We start from the raw sequence: 19,325 nt of genomic DNA on the forward strand, positions 1-19,325 counted from the left end.
ATTTATCAGTTATCATTGCCTCCTTTTTTACTTCTACTGTTTCATGATCAGATGATTCAGATCTAGAGCTTTTCACAAAATTGGAAAGGGTAAATAAAGTAGGTAATGATGTTTTAATTAACATGTTTAATTCACTAATTCTTATTCTGGTTGCTTATTTGCAGAGATTTACTCCCTTCATGTCCTCATCTACGATTGGTCAGTATAAGTCCTTGCCTTCTATTTCTAACTTTGTACCAGTATTTTCTTCCATCATTTTGAACTTGTTCTTTAGTTCTGTCTTCGTTAAAGACTAATAGTACCAGTTCCATCTTGGTTAAAATTAATAATAAATATTTCAAATTCTTCATGCCTACAGATACTTATGAGTGCTACTCTTGATGCTGAACGGTTTTCACAATATTTTGGTGGCTGCCCAATTATCCGAGTCCAAGGATTCACCTATCCGGTACATACCTATTCCATGGAGATTCATTGTCTATCAATCCATTTCTCATTCACCTGTGATGATATAATGTTGTCGCTCTTTTTCTTCAGGTCAAGGTTTTCTACTTGGAGGATGTACTTTCTATCTTGAAATCAACAGAGGATAATCATCTTGATTCTGCTTTAGTGACTACAGAGCTGACAGCGGAGGAGAGGGTTACCCTGGATGAAGCTATCAACTTGGCATGGGCGAATGATGAGTTTGATCCTCTGCTAGAACTAGTTTCCTCTGAGGCAACTCCAAAAATATGTAATTACCAACATTCTTTGACTGGGGTATCACCACTGATGGTGCTTGCTGGGAAAGGTAGAGTAGGTGATGTTTTCATGCTCCTTTCATTTGGTGCGGACTGCTCTCTATGTGCCAAGGATGGGACAACTGCATTGCAGTGGGCAAAACGAGAAAACCAGGGTGAAGCTGCTGAAATGATCAAACAGCACATTGAGAATGGTCTTACCCAGTCTGCAGAACAGCAGCAGCTCATTGAAAAATATCTTGCTACTGTAGATCCTGAACGCATTGATGTTGTTCTTGTAGAGAAATTGTTAAGGAAAATATGTATGGACTCAAAGGAAGGAGCTATACTTGTTTTCCTTCCAGGATGGGATGATATAAATAAAACACTGGAGAGGTTACTTGCTTCCCCATTTTTTAAGGACTCCTCAAAGTTTGTGATAATATCTCTTCATTCTATGGTTCCGTCTGCAGAGCAGAAAAAGGTTTTTAGGCATCCACCAGCTGGTTGCCGTAAAATCATTCTTTCTACTAATATTGCTGAGACAGCAGTCACCATTGATGATGTTGTTTATGTTATAGACAGTGGCCTGATGAAAGAGAAAAGTTATGATCCATACAATAATGTATCAACACTGCATTCATCTTGGGTTTCCAAAGCTAGTGCAAAGCAGCGACAGGGACGTGCTGGCCGCTGCCAGCCTGGAATATGTTACCATTTATTCTCCAAAACTCGAGCAGCATCTCTGCAAGATTTCCAAGTTCCTGAAATCAAGCGGATGCCAATTGAGGAACTGTGTCTGCAGGTAAGTTTTCATTTGTACTCTCTTACTTGGTGTAGCTTTATGTTTATTTCCAGTCATGGTCTCCCAAATGATTGTTACAAAGTTACTAATGCTGCTATTAGGGCCATGTCTAATGACTGGTGGGTTATATGTTCTGAAATTTGCCATTTGGGCGAGATGGACAGATGAGGGTGAGTCAATGTGATAGATGACCTCAGAGTCATATGAGTCTCACTAGTCAAGTTTCAACTCTGAACAAATAGAGGAAATTGAATTGAGTTTAAATTGGACAGGAAATTGCAAACTTCCACTAGATTCCATCACAGTGAAATGGGATTCTTGTGACTTACAAAACTTTAGTTTCACTTTGGACTACTTGTGCTGAAATTGGGCCTGTGAGATGCGTTTGATGTCCTCTATAACGTGGACCAACACTTGGCTCTTTGCCCTCTATATTCCATGTGAGCATGTGTTCGTGGCAATGACAGACCTTATTGTTCTCTCTTTTACTTGGATTAAGAACCCAGTGCATGAGGCTCCCGCTACTGCAGGGTCTGGGAGGGACAAATGTATGCAGCCTTACCTCCTGCTTTGCAGGAGAGGCTGTTTCCAAGTTTCGAATTTGTGTCCAACATGTTGCAATATGCAACTTAATGGTTGTGCCACAGGCTAGCACTGTAATGCTTGTGAAATATGCCAGTTTATGCTTCTATTAAAAGTTTTCTTGTGAAATCTGCCAGCTTATGCTTCTATTTTTTTCCCCCTTCCATAGAGTATCATTGATGTTCAATAATACTGGTAATATTTTTTATTTGAGGTATGGTGTTGCTTATATTATATTCCCAACTGGCAGGTGAAGTTGATTGATCCAAATTGCAGAATAGTAGATTTCTTAGATAAAACATTGGACCCTCCAGTTCTTGAATCCATACGAAATGCTATTGTAGTTCTTCAAGATATTGGGGCCTTGTCACAGGATGAAGGGCTTACGGAACTAGGAGAGAAACTTGGCTCTCTACCGGTTCATCCATCAATTAGCAGGATGCTTTTCTTTTCTATAATGATGAATTGCCTTGACCCAGCTTTGACACTAGCGTGTGCATCAGACCTTAAAGAACCCTTTGTTTTGCCTATGGCTCCAGATGAAAAGAATAGAGCTGCAGCTGCCAAGGCTGAGCTTGCCTCATTGTATGGTGGGCATAGTGACCATTTTATGGTTGTTGCAGCATTTGACTGCTGGAAACGTGCAAAGGAGAAAGGTCAAGAAAGGAAGTTCTGTTCTCAGTACTTCGTCTCTTCAAGTGTCATGAGTATGCTGTCTGCCTTGCGTAAGCAGCTGCAGCATGAGCTGATCCGGAATGGCTTTATCCCTGAAGATACATCAAGTTGTAGCCTAAATGCAAGGGATCCAGGAATACTTCATGCAGTCCTTGTTGCAGGTTTGTATCCAATGGTGGGGAGAATGCTTCCACCAATTGGACGTGGACAGAAGGCTGTGGTGGAGACAGCTAGTGGTGCTAAGGTCCGCTTGCACCCTCACTCCTCCAATTTTAAACTGTCACTGGATAAATCCAACAGTCGTCCCCTGGTCATATATGATGAGATAACTCGAGGTGATGGTGGCTTGTACATAAAGAGTTGTACTGTTGTGGGACCATACCCTTTACTGTTGCTTGCAACAGAATTGGTTGTTGCTCCTTCAAAGCAGAATGAAGATGAGGAGAGTGATGAAGATGCTGGTGCATCCAGTGGAGATGAAGATGAAATGGAGATGCGTACATTATCTGCTGAAGAACGCAGAGAGAGAATAATGTCATCTCCCGATAATATTGTTTCCGTTGTTGTTGATCGGTGGCTTACATTCGAGGCTACGGCACTTGATGTTGCCCAGATTTACTGCTTGAGGGAGCGATTAGCAGCAGCAATCTTGTTCAAAGTAAGTTTGTCACATTGTTTCTAATTTTGTGTATTAAACAAGTGCAATATTATTGTCACGATCTAAACACTTTTTTTTTTCCTGTCCACATGCAATTATACCCTGGCTTCTAATGGGCACTTCTGACAAATTCTGTTTTTGCGTTTGTGTGCACTTGCTTTTAATTTTTGGGATATTAAAGGAGGAAAATACCCATACATTTTGTGTGTTATTTTGTTTGAGTGTCTAAGAGTATGCATGCAGGCATTTGCTTCTAATTTTTGGATATTAAAGGAGTACAAATGCATTCTTTTGTGTTTTTGTGTGTTCGCAAACTAATTTTTTATGTATGTGTTTCACTGTTTCTAATTATTGGCTTTCACTACCGTTTCACCTAAAAGCTCGAACTGTTAGTGAAGGGCATTGTCAATGGATACATCAACCCTCCCCCACACGTGCAGGCTAAGATCCCATGGTCTTTGCACATGGAGCTCAGGCATTATTTCCTTTGTGTGGCACTATGTGTGAAGAAATGTCGGGAAAACTCTTCCGATGAACTTCCTAGGAGTTGAACACTTGACCTCCCTGCTCTGATACCATGTTCGCTACCGTTCACCTAAAAGCTCAAACTATTAGGGAGGGCAGCGTCAATACATACATCAACAATTGGATTTAAAGAATTGCAGCACCAACAACCTTTGTATTTGTTTTTCTGTTAATGGGAAGTTTTGTCTCAAAATATAATCTACCATGCTTTAATTTTTTCCTATGAAGTTGATTATTTTCAGTTTTTATTTGGCTAAAGTAGTTTCATAGCCACATGACCATAAACTCCTCAAACCAAATATTACTAAAACCCTGTTCAAGAAAAAATCTCATTTAATATATTTTCAGTGTGATGCGCAGTGAATGTTGAGAACATACCTTTACTAAGTTGATGAATTCCATAGCACTAGCTGGATATATTTGTCCAATCTGTTGTCAAATGCAATTCATGTGCATATTAACATTTTGATGTTTACCAGACTACATTTTGGGGTTTGTATCTGTTACTAAAAGCAACCAAAAGTTGAGTAGAAGCAAGGGGAGAAAGTGAGGGGTTAACCAGGCCAAATCATAACCTGCTGTTAGTTCCGTTGGTCTTTTATTTCTTCCAATTTGGATTATTTTTGGGTCCTGTTAGCTGGGTTTAGTTGCTATTTTGTTCCTGGCGAGTAATAGTTAGCAGAGTATTTTTGTCTTTGTTTAGATCGCATTTGGTAAGATTTTTGGTCATACTGTGGCCTGTTTAAAGTATAAGAAAACAGAGCTTGCATTATTTTCCGTCGATTTTATCAAGTGCTACTGCTTCCTTTCTGTCATTGTTAATTAGGATTTTTGACCAACTGTGGCCTATTTATAGAGCAAGAAATCGGATAGTATTTGCTTCTCTCGAATGTATGAATTGAGAAGTATTGCTTCTTTTCCCCTCCAAAACTAGGGGTGAGTATCATGGATGCTATTTTGTTCGATAGTTTATAATCTGTAAGTTTTACTTAGTTTTCCAATCGGTGATTTGCTATTCTCACTTCAGTACTATGGTATATCACCTTTTATAGAAGGTATCTTGGTCTGATGGGAATGTGGCACACATCTCTTTTTATAAATGGTTTTTTGGTCAGAGTTAGAGGTAAGTAGGTTGAACTACTAAAAGTGGGGAGCCAAGTGGTTACACAATGACCTGGTGATTATGTTGACATTTTATTTATACGTAGGCCCCGAGGAGAGTTAAGTCATGGCCTCTTAATTTCTTAATTTTGAGGTGTTGGTCTTTTGCCAACTGGGCTAACCCCCGTGGGGTATGTTGACTTGTTATGCTCCTTGCCAAGGTGTGTCACCATGCATAGGGATTGTCAAGATGACACCTCTATAGGTGTATTTAGAACTTGACACATTCTTTGGATTGCCCCTTTGTCTTATTTCTATAATTTCTTTAAGTTGGGTGAAAAAAGATTATAAAAAATAATTTGAAAGTGGCTTATCATTACGTCATTATCAAAGGTTGTCACTGTCTTGCACATTTTTTGAATATACATGTGAAATGGCAAGATCTACCATTATTGAAAAAAAGTATGTCATATTGAAAGGGCAAAAAAGTAAGGTTACAAATTATTTGACACCTTAAAGGGTGTCGATAAGAAAATTTAATCTCCCCCCCCCCCTCTTTTGATAAATGTAGTTCATTGTGACAGCTATGGTTGAAGTCTAATAGTTCTGATTTTATTTGCCCAGGATTCGGCATGTTCTTCATGTATTCTACCTATCTAAGCTGTTATTCTCAATCCTGTACTGATGGAAGAAATTCTCCTCTGGCAGGTAAAGCATCCACGGGAAGTTCTGCCTCCAGATCTTGGGGCATCTGTATATGCGATTGCCTGCTTTCTGTCGTATGATGGGCCAAGTGGTATCTCATTACCTTCAGAATCTATTGAGTCATTGACATTGATGGTCAATGCAGCTAGAATCAACAAAGAAGCCGCAGGGAAGAAGGTCCAATCTCATGGGCAAGGGGGAAGCAATGTGATGGTACCTAATGGTAGAAGTAGTTTCCTGAGGTCATTGATGGATGATGACAACAATCGCCTTAAAACCGTATCCATTAATCACAAACCCAAGAGACCTGCACCTAGTTACACACGTCAAAATGAGCCACAACCACCACTACTGCCCCCAGTCACTACAATGGAATATCTTAACATTCCACCCAATCATCGCAATCCCCAGGCACGTGTGCATAACAATGTCAGTACACATCAAAATGAGCCACATCCACAATCATTGGCCCCAGGAGCTACAAACGCATATTTGACAGTTACCCCAATGGTTAGCCCATATCAGGACTTCCCAGTAGCTACAACCCCATACCTAAATGCCCAATCATCACAGAGTCCAGCTGGATATGGTTCAGGTAGGTCTGGGCTGGATGTACAAAGAGGGGGTTCTTTTAAGCGTAAGCGTGGGACCAGACCACAACGGCAATGAGGGCGGAAGCTGGCTCTGGGTTATCAGTTGCCTTTACATGAAATGTACCAGCAGATTGCATGACAAGCGAATATTGGTTTGTATGTGATCTCAGCTCTCTTCAGCTTTTTGTACAAGTAACAACCAGGGTAAGTATTCCAGTGCTGAACATTGTGAAAACTTCTCTTGCACTAATGCTAATACAAAATCTATGGTGCTTATAAACTCTTTTTATCTTCATCACATGGTAAAAAACATTTTATCTTTCAAGCAGCCATGTCTTGTATTTGCATCTCTCAAGTGAGGAATATGGAGAAAAGAGAATGGTGAGCTGATTCTCCATTTGGTCAGGAACTGACTCCATTAGAATATGTTTTTAATATATGGGGAATTTTATATATGTTCTATTTTTCTTTATTGCAAAGCATTTTCAGGATTAGTGCGGGGAAAAATATTTAAAGATAGTTCTTAAAAAATAGTGATAGCTGAATGAATTGTGTCATTAAAATTGATTGGTGATTAGGAGTTGGGACATGGAGAAGCACTCTTTGGGAAATGCCAAACAAGATCTTTTAGCTATTTTACTTAGGTCCTAACATTTGTCATTGTAGTTGGTGAATTTTGTAGGTTCACAAAATGTTACATGGTAAACATTCGGTGGAACCATGTTATAAAGGTCTACTATCCATCTAATTGGTCAAATTTCATCCCATGAGTGCTTTATTGGTCAAAAGCACATCCAAAGTGATGAAAAATAACCAAAAAATGATTTAACCTCAATCCATTACAGATTTTGAAGGTTCCTCCATTACTTTTAACAGTGTTTTCTCTTGTATTAGGTACTTGTATGGGGCTTTTAATTTATGTTGAGACTATTGTGCAATCTTCGATAATGTGGGTTAACCAAGGATTAAAGTATCGGTATCGGTCATCGTATCGGTCGGTCAAAATTAAGATACGTATTGGAGGGTATCGTATCGTATCGGAGATACACTAAGATACGCTAAAGATACACACATAAATGGATAGGAAACATTTTTTTAAACACTTTTGCATAAAGAATTTGTTAAAAAAAGCTATTGATAACATGTATTGTGCATAAACACTAAATTGAGGGTATCGTACTAAGAATTGAAGGTCTGTAGTTGTCCCATAAATGTAAAATCCTTGTTCCCAACCTTGATTTCCACTTTAGTTAGAGAGAAATATGGCTGAGAGCAACTTTGGAACAAAAACCCTTCAAAAAATTGTTTTTTTTCTGAAAAATTATCCATATTGGCCATTATATGACCGTAGTGCCGATACGTATCGATACTCATCGATACGTACTGATATATATATCGATACTCACCGATACGTGCTGATATATATCGATACGTACTGATCGATACATATCGATACTCATCGATACGTACCAATACATACCGAAACGTACATTTTACCTCAATTTTATATTTTTCATAGTCGTATCGAGGCATGTCATATCATATCGATGTGTATTAGTGGTGTATTGATGCATATCGGTATGTATTGTAAGATATATATCGATACGAAATGATTTAAAAAATTCAATGTATCGTATCGGTGTGTATCGTATCGGTCGACTAAATTTAAGATACGTATCGGAGGGTATCGTATCGGTATCGGAGATACTTAAAACCATGGGGCTAACCCATGTCTACCATTGCTTGCCATGATCCAACTTGCTAGGTTCAACAACATTTTTTATATTTTTTGTTGGAGGTTTCCTGAGGTTACGGTGAACGTGTATTAGTTCACTGTACCTTGTTGACACCGTACCTTGATCCCAATTATGGATTGATAACGGTTGAATATCAAAATGCCCACATCCTGGCCTACAGGGACCAATTACCTAATCAGTTGGTTAAGGCATGGGGCCACAATGGTCCTAGCGTGCCTCTTGTGTCTATGACGCATGGCTGTGCTGATCGAAACTCTTTTTCTAGTAGCAACCGAGAATATATAAGAATCTTTGCTTCTTCATCGCGATTTTAATTTCTGCTCCAGTCGATCCAATTTATATTTGAATCGGAATCAATAGAGGCCGATCTTCCGATCTTTTGTTTGATTCCGAAATTTTAAACCTTGAAAACAAGTGACATAGATATGAAGCACCACACACCCCCTCCCCCACAAAAAAAAAATAGAAAGGCATAGGGTGGAGCCTAAAACAGGGCATGGATCTTGAAACCTTGGACCTAGATCCAGCATCCATTTTCATCTTTAGCAAACGACGATTTAGTTGGTAGACTCACTCTCCTATTAATATTATATGGCCACGTCCACAAATCTTATCCTTTTATCTTGGATTTTTACCATCCATTCTCCTATAAATTGTCTTTTTCTGTTTCCTTCCCTCGAGAACTCTTAACACACCGAGAGAGATGGAACCGATGGGTCCTCTGATCATTGCTATGAAGGGCCACCCAGGCTCAGGCAAGAGCACTCTCGCCCATGCTTTAGCCACTTCCCTCCGATGCCCTCTGATCGACAAAGATGACGTCCGTGATTGCACAGCCACTCTCCAACAGTCCCTTTCAACTTCCACCACCACCACCACCACCACCACCACCGCCGGCGGCGCCCCTGCCGCTAAACTCTTGAACGATCTCTCCTACGAAGTCCTTTGGCGAGTTGCCGCAACCCAACTAACCTTAGGACTCACGGTCGTCATCGACTCACCGCTCTCCCGGCGGGCCCACCTCGACCGGCTTCTACAGCTGGCAGCACCCGCTGGGGTCCATGTTGTCGTCGTGGAGTGTAGATCCCATGACGAGTTAGAGTGGCGTCGACGCCTTGAGATGAGAGGAGCCGCTGATGATGCCAGCTGGCATAAGCCTGCAACGTGGCAGGATCTGCAGAGGCTGGTAGAGGGGTATGGTGGGTCCTCGGACTATGATGTCGGAGATGTGCCGAAAATTATTGTAGACACCACTTCTCCGGTTGGGGTTGGAGAGCATGTATCGACTGTGCTGCGGTTCATCGTCTCTCATGCCCATCATGGTGATCTTGATCTAATAACCAATAAGGTTGCGACACTTGAATGTCTGAAAGGTATTTAATTGATATATTGTCTTTGTACAGAGTAAGTAACCGGATAAGGTTCATGACAGAGGTAAATATAAAGTTGTTTCAGAAGCTTCGCAGCTAAGGCGGTGTTTGGATGTTGCTTTAATGCATGGTTTAGGATTAATAGCTTTTGAAAATTAAGTACTTCACGACTTTCCCCCTTTTTTTTTTGATGAGAAGAAAAGAAAATTCAATAATTACTTATGTGACTAAGTACGTCAAGTTCGGATTAGTGCTGTCTATCTATGATACTTTGGTAATGATATTAGTAGCAACAAACCGCATGAGTAGAACTATTTCGTTCGTCGGCTTGAGCATGTAGGTTGGTATAGATACAAAATTATGAACATCGAGAAAGAGAGGGACTGTGCTCCATGGCCATGTTGTCTTAGTGCTGTCAAGAATTGTGTGATGCGATTCCTTCGAGTCATTCCATAACTCCCTATATTCCATCCATCACTGCATGATCGTTTCAACCCATATAGAAATCCTCTAGCACTAGCTTCAAATGTTTTTCCTGTCATCATGTAATTAGCATATAATGAGTCACATCTTCCACTGTTAATAATGCAAGTAGCCCAGTCAGAAATAGTTTTATTAGTATTAGTGGTAGTTAAACATACAAGTACCGGTGTGTGTAGGGTAGGAAAACATATTATATTAGGAACTTTTGATTGGGTAGAAATTATGTGGTTCATGATATTTTGACAGTAAAGATCAATCCATTGCTTGATGAGCAAAATGATTTTATTTCTCTGTGTCCACAGGAAATAACAGGTTATAATAAAAATAGTAAAGAAATTATTTAGGTTATCTGCAGGTATAATATTAGAATTAAAAAGAGACAATATAAGAGACTTCAAAGATGAAGCATAGAAATTTTCCGTTCTCAAACCCAATGGGTCAGTTGCCCAGATTCTCTTAGAAAATTCGCGCGAAAAGAAAGTGTGCCAAATAGATTCATGATGAGTTTGACAAAGTCCACAAGTTGAATCAACATCCGTCCATTTTCCCAGAATGTCTTTGGTAGGGATTTCGCCAAGAGTAACTCTAAAAAAAAACTTAAATTTTTGGTAGACATTGAGTTTTCAAAAGAAGAGCCACCAATGTGAGCAGAGGGACAAAAGCGCATACATCTGTTAGATGGTCAAATTGAATTAGTATAATTGTCATGTGTTAAAAACTTGGAGGCCATCTTAGTGGTTAAGGACCATTTTCTTGAAAGATGACACCACCATCTATCATTATCAGAAGAAATGGGTATGCACAAAATTTTACTGGTGGGGGGGTAAAGGAATCATGGATGAAAGTAAACTAGAATTCCATTCATTTCCTAACATGACATCACTAACCCTCATGGAAGATGAATTCAAATGGGTACCAATATTGACATTAGAGAGGCTAAAGTTGGGAATGGAAGGGATCCATGGGTCATTCCAAAACCGAGTTTTGTTTCCATTCCCAATTTTCACATATACCAATTTCTTGAGGATAGGAAGGATACTTACAATACTGTTCCAAATAAGAGAACCTCTTTTCTTCAAAGTGATAAGATAAAAAACAGGCCTGTTAGGGAATTTTGTGCATTAAAATCTATTCCTAGAGTGCATTATCCTCAGAAATAAGTCGCCATCCAAGCTTTAACAAAAGAGATTTGTTTTGATTTTCAGAAGTCCTTAAACCTAAACCACCTTCATGTTTTGGAGAGCAAATTTTATTCCATCCAATTAGGTGTGATTTTTTTGTTTGATTTATGTCTCCATTCTAGAAATAGAGATATATAGAATCCAATTTTTTGCAAGTGGCGTTGAGAAATGCAAAACAAGACATAAGGTAAGACGGTGAGCACGATAGAACTGATTGGATGAAGACCGTATTTCCTGCAAAATAAAGAAGGTTAGATTTCCACATAGCCAATTTTTTATTAACTCTTTGAACAATGTGGTTAAACCTAGTACTCCTGGCTCTAGTAGGGAATAAATTGGTATCGAGGTATGTGGATTCATTATTCATTTCTTGGATGTCCAGGATGTTGCATTTCGACTTTCCATTGGTGCAACCAAACAACAAAGAGAGGGGGGGAGGGGGAGGAGAACTCTAGGGAGTGTGGTTCCCTTGTCTAGATGGAGAGGAGATAAAATGACCATCCTACCCACATGAAAGGTGGAATGTTACACCTATTGATGTTTCCATTCATGCTGTCATTGGAAAAGAAGTGATAGTCTTCGGTAAAGATTATTGAGATAGACACAAGATTCTATCCATAGTTGAAATATGATTAATTTTGACATATTTTTTTTTACCTTGAAACTTCGCAAATCACCAATCTACATGAGTATCTATCCATTGGATAAAATTACGATATCATCAATCTATTGATTTGATGGCGTAAAATGCATTAGAGAGTCGACTAGTTGATATATATATATATATATATACACAATTGAGGTAGGCCACAAAATTTGACATGTGAACTATTGAATGAATACTTTATGTAATCGATTGTTTGAGTCATCAAAATCAACTATCTTTTGTAACTTAACATGGCAAACCATTTAGGAAAGACTCCCTACTCCAGGCCATGTAAAAGGGACGAAATTTAGTTGCTGCCCGGGTTGTAGCTAAGTAGTTGCAACCACTGTGGTAGTCAAAGAAATGGAATCTAAAAGGGTACTTTGGAAAATACAATAACCTAAGAAGGTATTTGTGAACCCTAGGGGAAAGTGAATTATTCAATTTCTTTGGCTACCAGTAGGGGGTTGCAACTATTAATATTTTCCATGTAAAAGAGTAATCCCCTTATTGTGTATAAACTTAAAATAAATTCACATAAAGGTGGATGGTTCCGTTCTTCCAATTATTTTTTGATAGGCTCCATATATTATTATTGCTCTAAAGTATTTTTAAAGAATCATAAGTGAACCTAGGATCATGATTAAAGCAAGGAGAAAAATAAGCACACCAATTCTTTATTAACGGCCAAGTAAATCATTATTCTTAGTTTTGGCTCTTTGGCCAGCCATCTTAGAATTCTTAGGGTTTCTTTGGTTAGAAATAAGTAAAAATGAATAAAATTTTGTGACCCGCTATAATTGAACTCTATATTGAAAAGACTACTTTTTTTCTCCATTTCACGGAAGAAATTCTTCTCTTGTAAAAAAATTTTCATTTCACCCGTGAAATTTACATTTGACTTAACCTCACGAGCAAAAGAAACCTAAACTTTCAAGAATTGAGTTTGGATCCACATCATGTATGTTTGGTTGTCTATGTGAGATTTCAACACCTGTTCCATTTCCTGTCATTATAAGTGTGAAGAAAGGTATACATGAAAACAAAAGAGATAGGTATTGGATCCTCACATGTTCTACCTACAGCTAATACAAATTCAAATTACAGTGCTACAAAACTACACAAAGTTAGAGCTTCAACAACTAATATACTTATCATATAATCAGAAGCAAAAAAATCTGTCATCAAGAGAGAGAGAGAGAGAGAGAGAACCTGGAATGAATGGCAGGATGGCTGGTGGTACAATGGGTAGACCTTGGTTTTGATTTGCCACAAGACATTAGACGGACCAGAGAAGGAATCTGAACGCGGAGGTGACTACTACAAGATCCAATCCCTTTACTTCTTTTCAAAGAACACTGACGAAAGAAACTCATTGGGAATACTTTTTGTAGGAGCTTCCTTCCCCTTCCTTTTCCTTGGGTACTTTTCATCCCTCCTCCTCCTGCAGGTAATTCCCTTTTGGGAGGAAGATTCTCTGAACTTACGGCGGAGACTTCACCACCAGCCATTTCTCTCTGTCTCCTCATTATTCTGTGTCTTCTCTTCGAATGTGATGGGTCCAGAATACGTATATCCCTTTTGAAGAACAACCCTGGTTCCTCAAAACTCTCACTGGCATGATCGCATTTTTCTTCCAAGCATTTCAATTCCTCAACTCCTAGAAACTTGGTTTGTTCCTCACAGAGTTTAGCCTTTAGCTTCTTCAACTTTTTAAATTTTGACAAATCTGGCAATTCCTCCAAAGACTCGCACCAACTAATATCCAATTGTTCCAAGGATTCCTCCAATCAATTAAGACCTGGAATTTCTGATAGCCTACAGCAGTAATAAGCGTTTAAATTCTTCAATTTCTTCAAATTTGACAAATCTGGTAATGTTTCCAACCGTTCGCACCTACTAATATCTAATTCTTCCAAGGATTCCAATTTGTCCACTCCTGGAATCTCTGTTATCCTGTGGCAGTATTGGACACATGAATACTTAAATTTTTTAAATTGAGATAGGTCTGGCAATCTTTTCAAATTGTTGCAAGAAACATCCAATATTTCCAATGATTCCAATCCGTTGATACCTGGAATCTCGGTTAGTGCCCAGCAGAATGTAGCCCTCAGGCAGGTTAAACTTGAGGGAAGAATTGAGATATGCCGAAGGTACCCACATTGACTAAAACTGAGAGACTCAAGACAAGTAAGAGCATTGAAGGCAGCTGGTACCACTCTGAAGTCGCCAGAGGAAAACTTCAAAGATTTCAATTTTGCCAATTTCTCAATGTCACTTGGTATCTTCCTCAGATTCCAAGGGAATTTAAGGCTCAATATCTCTAAATTTGTCAGGTTTGAAAGCTTAATTGAGAATGATTCAATTCTAAAGCATTCCGAAACATCGAAAACTCTTAACCTCCCAAGAAGACCAACAGATGCATCAATGTCGACCAACTCCTCACAGCCTGTAAGAATCAATATCTCCAAGCATCTATTTGCCAAAAGATCAGGTGTTCTTGATAGCTTTTTGCACGAAGTAAAGAGAACAGTAATTAACTACTTATCCACTAGATATCAAGTAAACAGTAACTCATCTCATCAATAAGAGATTAAAAGATAAAGAAGTTCGCTTTGAGACCTTGATGTGGTTCCAACCCAACCAGTGTTCTGTGATCTCACTACGTGATAGATTAAGAACAACCAGTTTCCTTGGATCAAAATTGGTTACTGTAAATTGCATAGGGCATCCCGTCCAACTAAGCCATCTCAGTTGTGAAAAAGGATGTCTGATTTTTTAGCAAAATGTGCATAATCCACTCGAAGTAACCTTAGTTCAGTCATTTTGGCAAATCCTTCATGCACCAAACATTGGCTTCTTGAGCTATCTTCAAAGTCAATAATAAGACATTCAACTTTTCTATTTCCCTACAAAAAAATATTATATAAGTTCTAAATCACCAAAGGAAGAAGGAAAAAAACATTGAAACTAAATCTTTAAATCCTCATTAAAAAAAAAATATATATATATATATTCAGTGCTTACCATCTTTGTATCTAATACATTCAATGCTTCCTCTTGAGACCATATCCTACTACACTCACATGGTTCATTAAAATTTTCCTGATGAACGATTTCCCTTCCAAGATCCCGGAGCTGATCATGCATCCTCAAATAACCATCTTCACTAATTGTTATCAAAGACCTCAGATGCAGAACATCAAGTCCTATTTTAGGATAAAAATTACACCCTTCCCATATGTAGCATGCAACATCCTTGTGCATTCCAATGAAGAAGCACGCAGTATCAAGAAATATTTGTTTCTCCTCATATTCTAATCCATCATAACTTATTCTCAGTCTTTGCATGACCTCATTATTAGGAACTCCTTGCAACTTTTCCAATGCGCCTTGCCATGTTGATTTTCCCATGTAGAATAAAGATGAACCTACAACTTGAAGAGCCAAGGGTAGTCCTCTAGTAGTTTTTACCATAGCTTTTGAGAGTTCTAAATATTCTTCTGGAGGTTGGTCTCTTCTAAATGCATGATGGTTAAAAAGTTGAAGAGATTGATGTAGGTCCATTTCCTTGGGCTGATAAATCCCATCTGCTTTTTGGGAAATTAAAATAGCCTCATTTCTACTTGTAACAATGATCCTACTTCCAATGCCAAACCATTCAAGGTCCCCAATTAATGCATTCAGGTGAATATTTTGATCCGCATCATCAATAACAATAAAGGCTAAAAAGTTGTCTTGCCAATGCCTCCGAAGCCATTGGTCCCCACAATTTTTCTATCATCAGATTCAATGTTTAACAACCCCAACATATTTTCTATATGGTATTGGATTCCAACTAGGTTATTAGAAACAATTGAGGGTGTCTTGTTCAATGTACTCCAAACTGTTGCAACAACTAATTTTATTAACTTTGCTTCATATCTGCATAATTTAACCAAAGTAAGAATAAAAACTTTGAATTATGAATGATAACAAAAGGAATGGAATCCACGGATCCAACATGAAAGAAACCATAACTGGATTATGTGAACTGAAGTAAATTACACAGCTCTCTCTCTCTCTCTCTCTCTCTCTCTCTCTCTCTCTATTCTTGACCCTTTTTGAAGTTTGACCCGATCCGACATATTTGGGTGGCGATGGATCGACCCGCGACTTGGATCCTATATAACATATTGTTGTCTTGTTGAGAAAGTCATTGTATTTTGAGGGTTTTTTAGAGCTAGGGTTTCAAGGCGAGTTTTCTCGTTGTTGCTTGAGTGTAATCTCTCTTCTGCATAGTAAAACATCTTCTTCTTCTCCCGAGGACGTAGCAGACCACTTTGGTATGTAAACCTCATTAAATCTCTATGTCGTGCATATCTATTGTCTCTTTATTTTTCGTATTTCTTGGTGTTTGATCTAACAAAACTCTTGCCTGATTTAGGTAGGGGGGAAAATTGGTCCCCATAGCCCTAATGGGTGAAGAAGAGAAGAAGGAAGTTCTCACATTTGTTTGGCCATAAATCCAAATCTTTTTAATTGGGTACTTCCAGTCCAGAGATCAATACCTCCTTAGACGTGAATGAATATTAAAACTGATTTCAATATTCCTGGATCAAAATAGAAGATTAAGATAGAAAGGATTTCCCTCCTATAACTCATTTATAATATCATATGGTGTTACATTATTAAGAGATATTATTTTTGATATTATAAATAATTAATAAATGTAACTTGTTAATGAAAGGTGGCATTACAGGTCATTAGGGAAAAAGATCCCCAAAGTTAGGTTTTCAGAAGGAATCAATCAGTCAATCAACTACGTTTTTTGGATGTAGGGTGGATCAGGTTCTGTTAGGATCTCAATCCCGCACATGGTATCCATCACAGGACATCTTCTTGCATGGATCAGATTTCATGTGTGTAGATTAGAATCGAACGAGAATGGTCATCATAGCATATTTACACAATATGACCTTCTTATCATTCTCTCTCCTTTTTTTTGGGTAAAAGGTAATTCTATTGATTGATGAGTACACATAGGTGAAAGGTAGAAACTCTCCTTCAGCCACAGAGCGGATAGAGGCTTGTCCGATCCATATAGGATAGTGTGACCTTCTTATCATTCTTTAGATCAAGGAGACATTAAAAATTAAGGACAAGGTTTCTTCAGTAGTGGCTGAAGAATGGAACGATCCAAATGTGACCCCCCTCTCTCCTCCCCATAGCCTGAATCCCCATGGCTACGGTGAATCCTCAAGGAAACTTGATCCAAAAATTAAACTAAGACAGGAATTATTTATAGTTGGTGTACTCACCCGTTAGCAGCGCTTTTCGAATCCCATCCCTTCAATGATCCAACCTCTCTCAGAGCTTCCTTCTACTTTTGCACGGTCTTGTGGTCAAAACAGGTTTGGTGTTTCTCAAAGGCCTTTGCATAGCTCCCCGTCTGGTTCCGCACCGCTGAGGGTTCGATATTGTATAAAATGGGAAGAACCACTGACCCATTGTGTTTTTGCATTCCAAGATCCTAGTGATCTCAATAAGACACCATTGTTGGTGTATGATGTCTTGTATTCCGTCGCAGTTTAATCCAGGGAGTACTGGTGCAGCACCTAGACAGCCAGGACAGCGAGGGTTTCTTTCTCTGTAATGCAAGCAATACGGAGAGGTGGAGGAAGAGTGTTGTAACCCTATTCTCCATTGATAGTGAAGCAGGATCTCATCTCACCGGGGACGTAGGCAACCTTGCCGAACCTCGTAAAATCTGTGTGCATTGTTTGTTTTGTTTTTCCATTATCTTCTGCATCATTTTAGGGTTGCGTTTCTACAACCATTTACTCGAAGCAAAATTCTCCGAGAATATGGGGATAGAGATTCTCAATTGCTCGATCGCAGTGATTAGCTCCGGCCCAATATTCTTCCCTATGGGAGCTCTTTGTTGTCTCTGAAAGTGTTAATCTCAGCATCATCCAAGGCATAGTAGAGGTGATCGGTGAAGTTGGTGTGAGTGTCTTCTCCGTTAAAGCTCAAGAACACTTCATAACTTGAACTGGAAGAAGGCGAAGAAGAGGCAAAACCGGCATTCTTGAACGCTGCCATTAGGATTCAACAACTTCCTAGGCGCTATTACTTTCGGGTTGCAGAGCGGCAGAGACTGAGCTTGAGCTTGATTAGCTGTATTCTTATTTGATTGGACTTTTCTATTACCTTTACGCACAGTTTATTTTTTTTATTAGTTTAAATAGAGGTTATTGCTTTGTGCAACCAGCTCGTTACGGACTCGTCATGAAATGTTTGGCTCCAATCTGCAAACAAAACATTACTTGGGTGCCCTGTACCAGTCGGGAGATCGAAATCTCAGGGTAGGGATGAAAAATTCACCTTATCAAACAGTTCACTACTTTGTTGTTATATTTTGTCTTACCTATAATTTTGTTTTTATTTACCACGTGGAATTGTCGGTACTCATGAATGCACCAAGATTAATCTTATCAAAATTTCACATGGGCCACCAGGGAATAGGAGTGTGCTAAATATTTTGTTTATAAAAATAGAAGACTTTGGGAAAAGAGTCATTGGCCACCCTTCCATTTGTTGAACCATATTTTAATTTTTGCCTACATACTTCTCTTAGTTCTATGTCATAGTCTTCACTTTGCACCCCACTTGAACCTTAGCCATTTTTAACCGAAAAAAAAAAACCTTAGCCATTGCTGACCCAAAAAAAGAAAAAACCTTAGCCATTACATTCATATCTGTATCTATATCTGTATCGTATCGATAGACATTAAGATCGATCTAAACACTAATATGGATACGCATTGTTTAACTTTTTTATTAGTTTAAATAAATGATTTTGCTTTGTTTAACGAGCCCGTAACTGACTCACCATGAAACTTTTAACTCCAATCTAAATACATTTTTTTTTTTTTTTGAGGGGCGGATTGAAGAAAATTTATTCATAGATGCGTGAAGAAGTCATAAATTTATATTAAAAATATCTACCGTCGGACTTAGGAAACATCCAGATGCAGCTGTGTATGAAATGATCATGCTGCTCCATATGCATGTTGAAGATACACCTGTTTGTGTTCTCATGGATCTTTGCATTTGATATTTCCTACTTCAAATTGACAAGCTTTTTTGGCTCAAAAAGAAAATAACTCATCCATGGATGGTGGACACCATTTTCCTGCATCCATGAATTGAAAGGAATAAACTATCGAAGATGTTAAAGACAAGATCCTCCTAGCCAGGGAGTCAATTAACTTGTTGCTATATTTTGTCTTACCCACGACTTGGTTTTGTTTGCCTTCCCTTATAAAAATAGAAATCCTTAGGACTAGAGTCATTTGTCATTGATTTCTAATTGAAGTTGGGTTTATTTTATGTGGGTGTGAATCAGGTTTCTGCACGAGAAAGGTCTAATCCATAAAAACGAAATCCATCATAGGGTTTTCCCTTGGGTGGACTCTATCTGTGTGGATCAGTCCTGTACGAAAATGGTTCTCTTACAAGAACTTGATCCACTCTCTAT

General features: G+C 38.6%; 2 protein-coding genes across 2 annotated transcripts in view; one reads left to right on the forward strand and one right to left on the reverse strand.

Moving 5' to 3' along the window:
• LOC122088426 (DExH-box ATP-dependent RNA helicase DExH6-like) overlaps nt 1-6,648 on the forward strand; it is a 46,808-nt gene extending 40,160 nt beyond the window's left edge. Inside the window, exons 10-14 of the mRNA XM_042657695.1 lie at nt 165-198; nt 359-448; nt 538-1,527; nt 2,360-3,442; nt 5,777-6,648. Of these exons, the coding sequence (XP_042513629.1) occupies nt 165-198; nt 359-448; nt 538-1,527; nt 2,360-3,442; nt 5,777-6,442 (2,863 nt within the window). The 3' untranslated portion in view covers nt 6,443-6,648. The remainder of the gene's footprint in view (nt 1-164; nt 199-358; nt 449-537; nt 1,528-2,359; nt 3,443-5,776) is intronic.
• Nucleotides 6,649-13,593: 6,945 nt separating this feature from the next.
• On the reverse strand, nt 13,594-15,370 carry LOC122089070 (TMV resistance protein N-like). The gene is made up of 2 exons (XM_042658502.1): nt 14,831-15,370; nt 13,594-14,310 (listed from the first exon to the last, which is right to left on the reverse strand). The coding sequence occupies exons 1-2, from the start codon at nt 15,368-15,370 to the stop codon at nt 13,594-13,596; spliced, it is 1,257 nt and encodes a 418-aa protein (XP_042514436.1).
• Between the last annotated feature and the right edge of the window lie 3,955 nt (nt 15,371-19,325).

This window comes from Macadamia integrifolia, chromosome 9 (assembly GCF_013358625.1).
Source record: "Macadamia integrifolia cultivar HAES 741 chromosome 9, SCU_Mint_v3, whole genome shotgun sequence".
NCBI classification, from domain to species: Eukaryota; Viridiplantae; Streptophyta; class Magnoliopsida; order Proteales; family Proteaceae; genus Macadamia; species Macadamia integrifolia.

Bases quoted from the DNA above. Each gene is read 5' to 3' on its own strand.
- LOC122089070 (XM_042658502.1), bottom strand. From the start codon at position 15,370: ATGGACCTACATCAATCTCTTCAACTTTTTAACCATCATGCATTTAGA. The intron at 14,311-14,830 runs GTAAGCACTGAA...TCGTGCAAAAAG, and splicing joins ATGTATTAGATACAAAGATG to CTATCAAGAACACCTGATCT.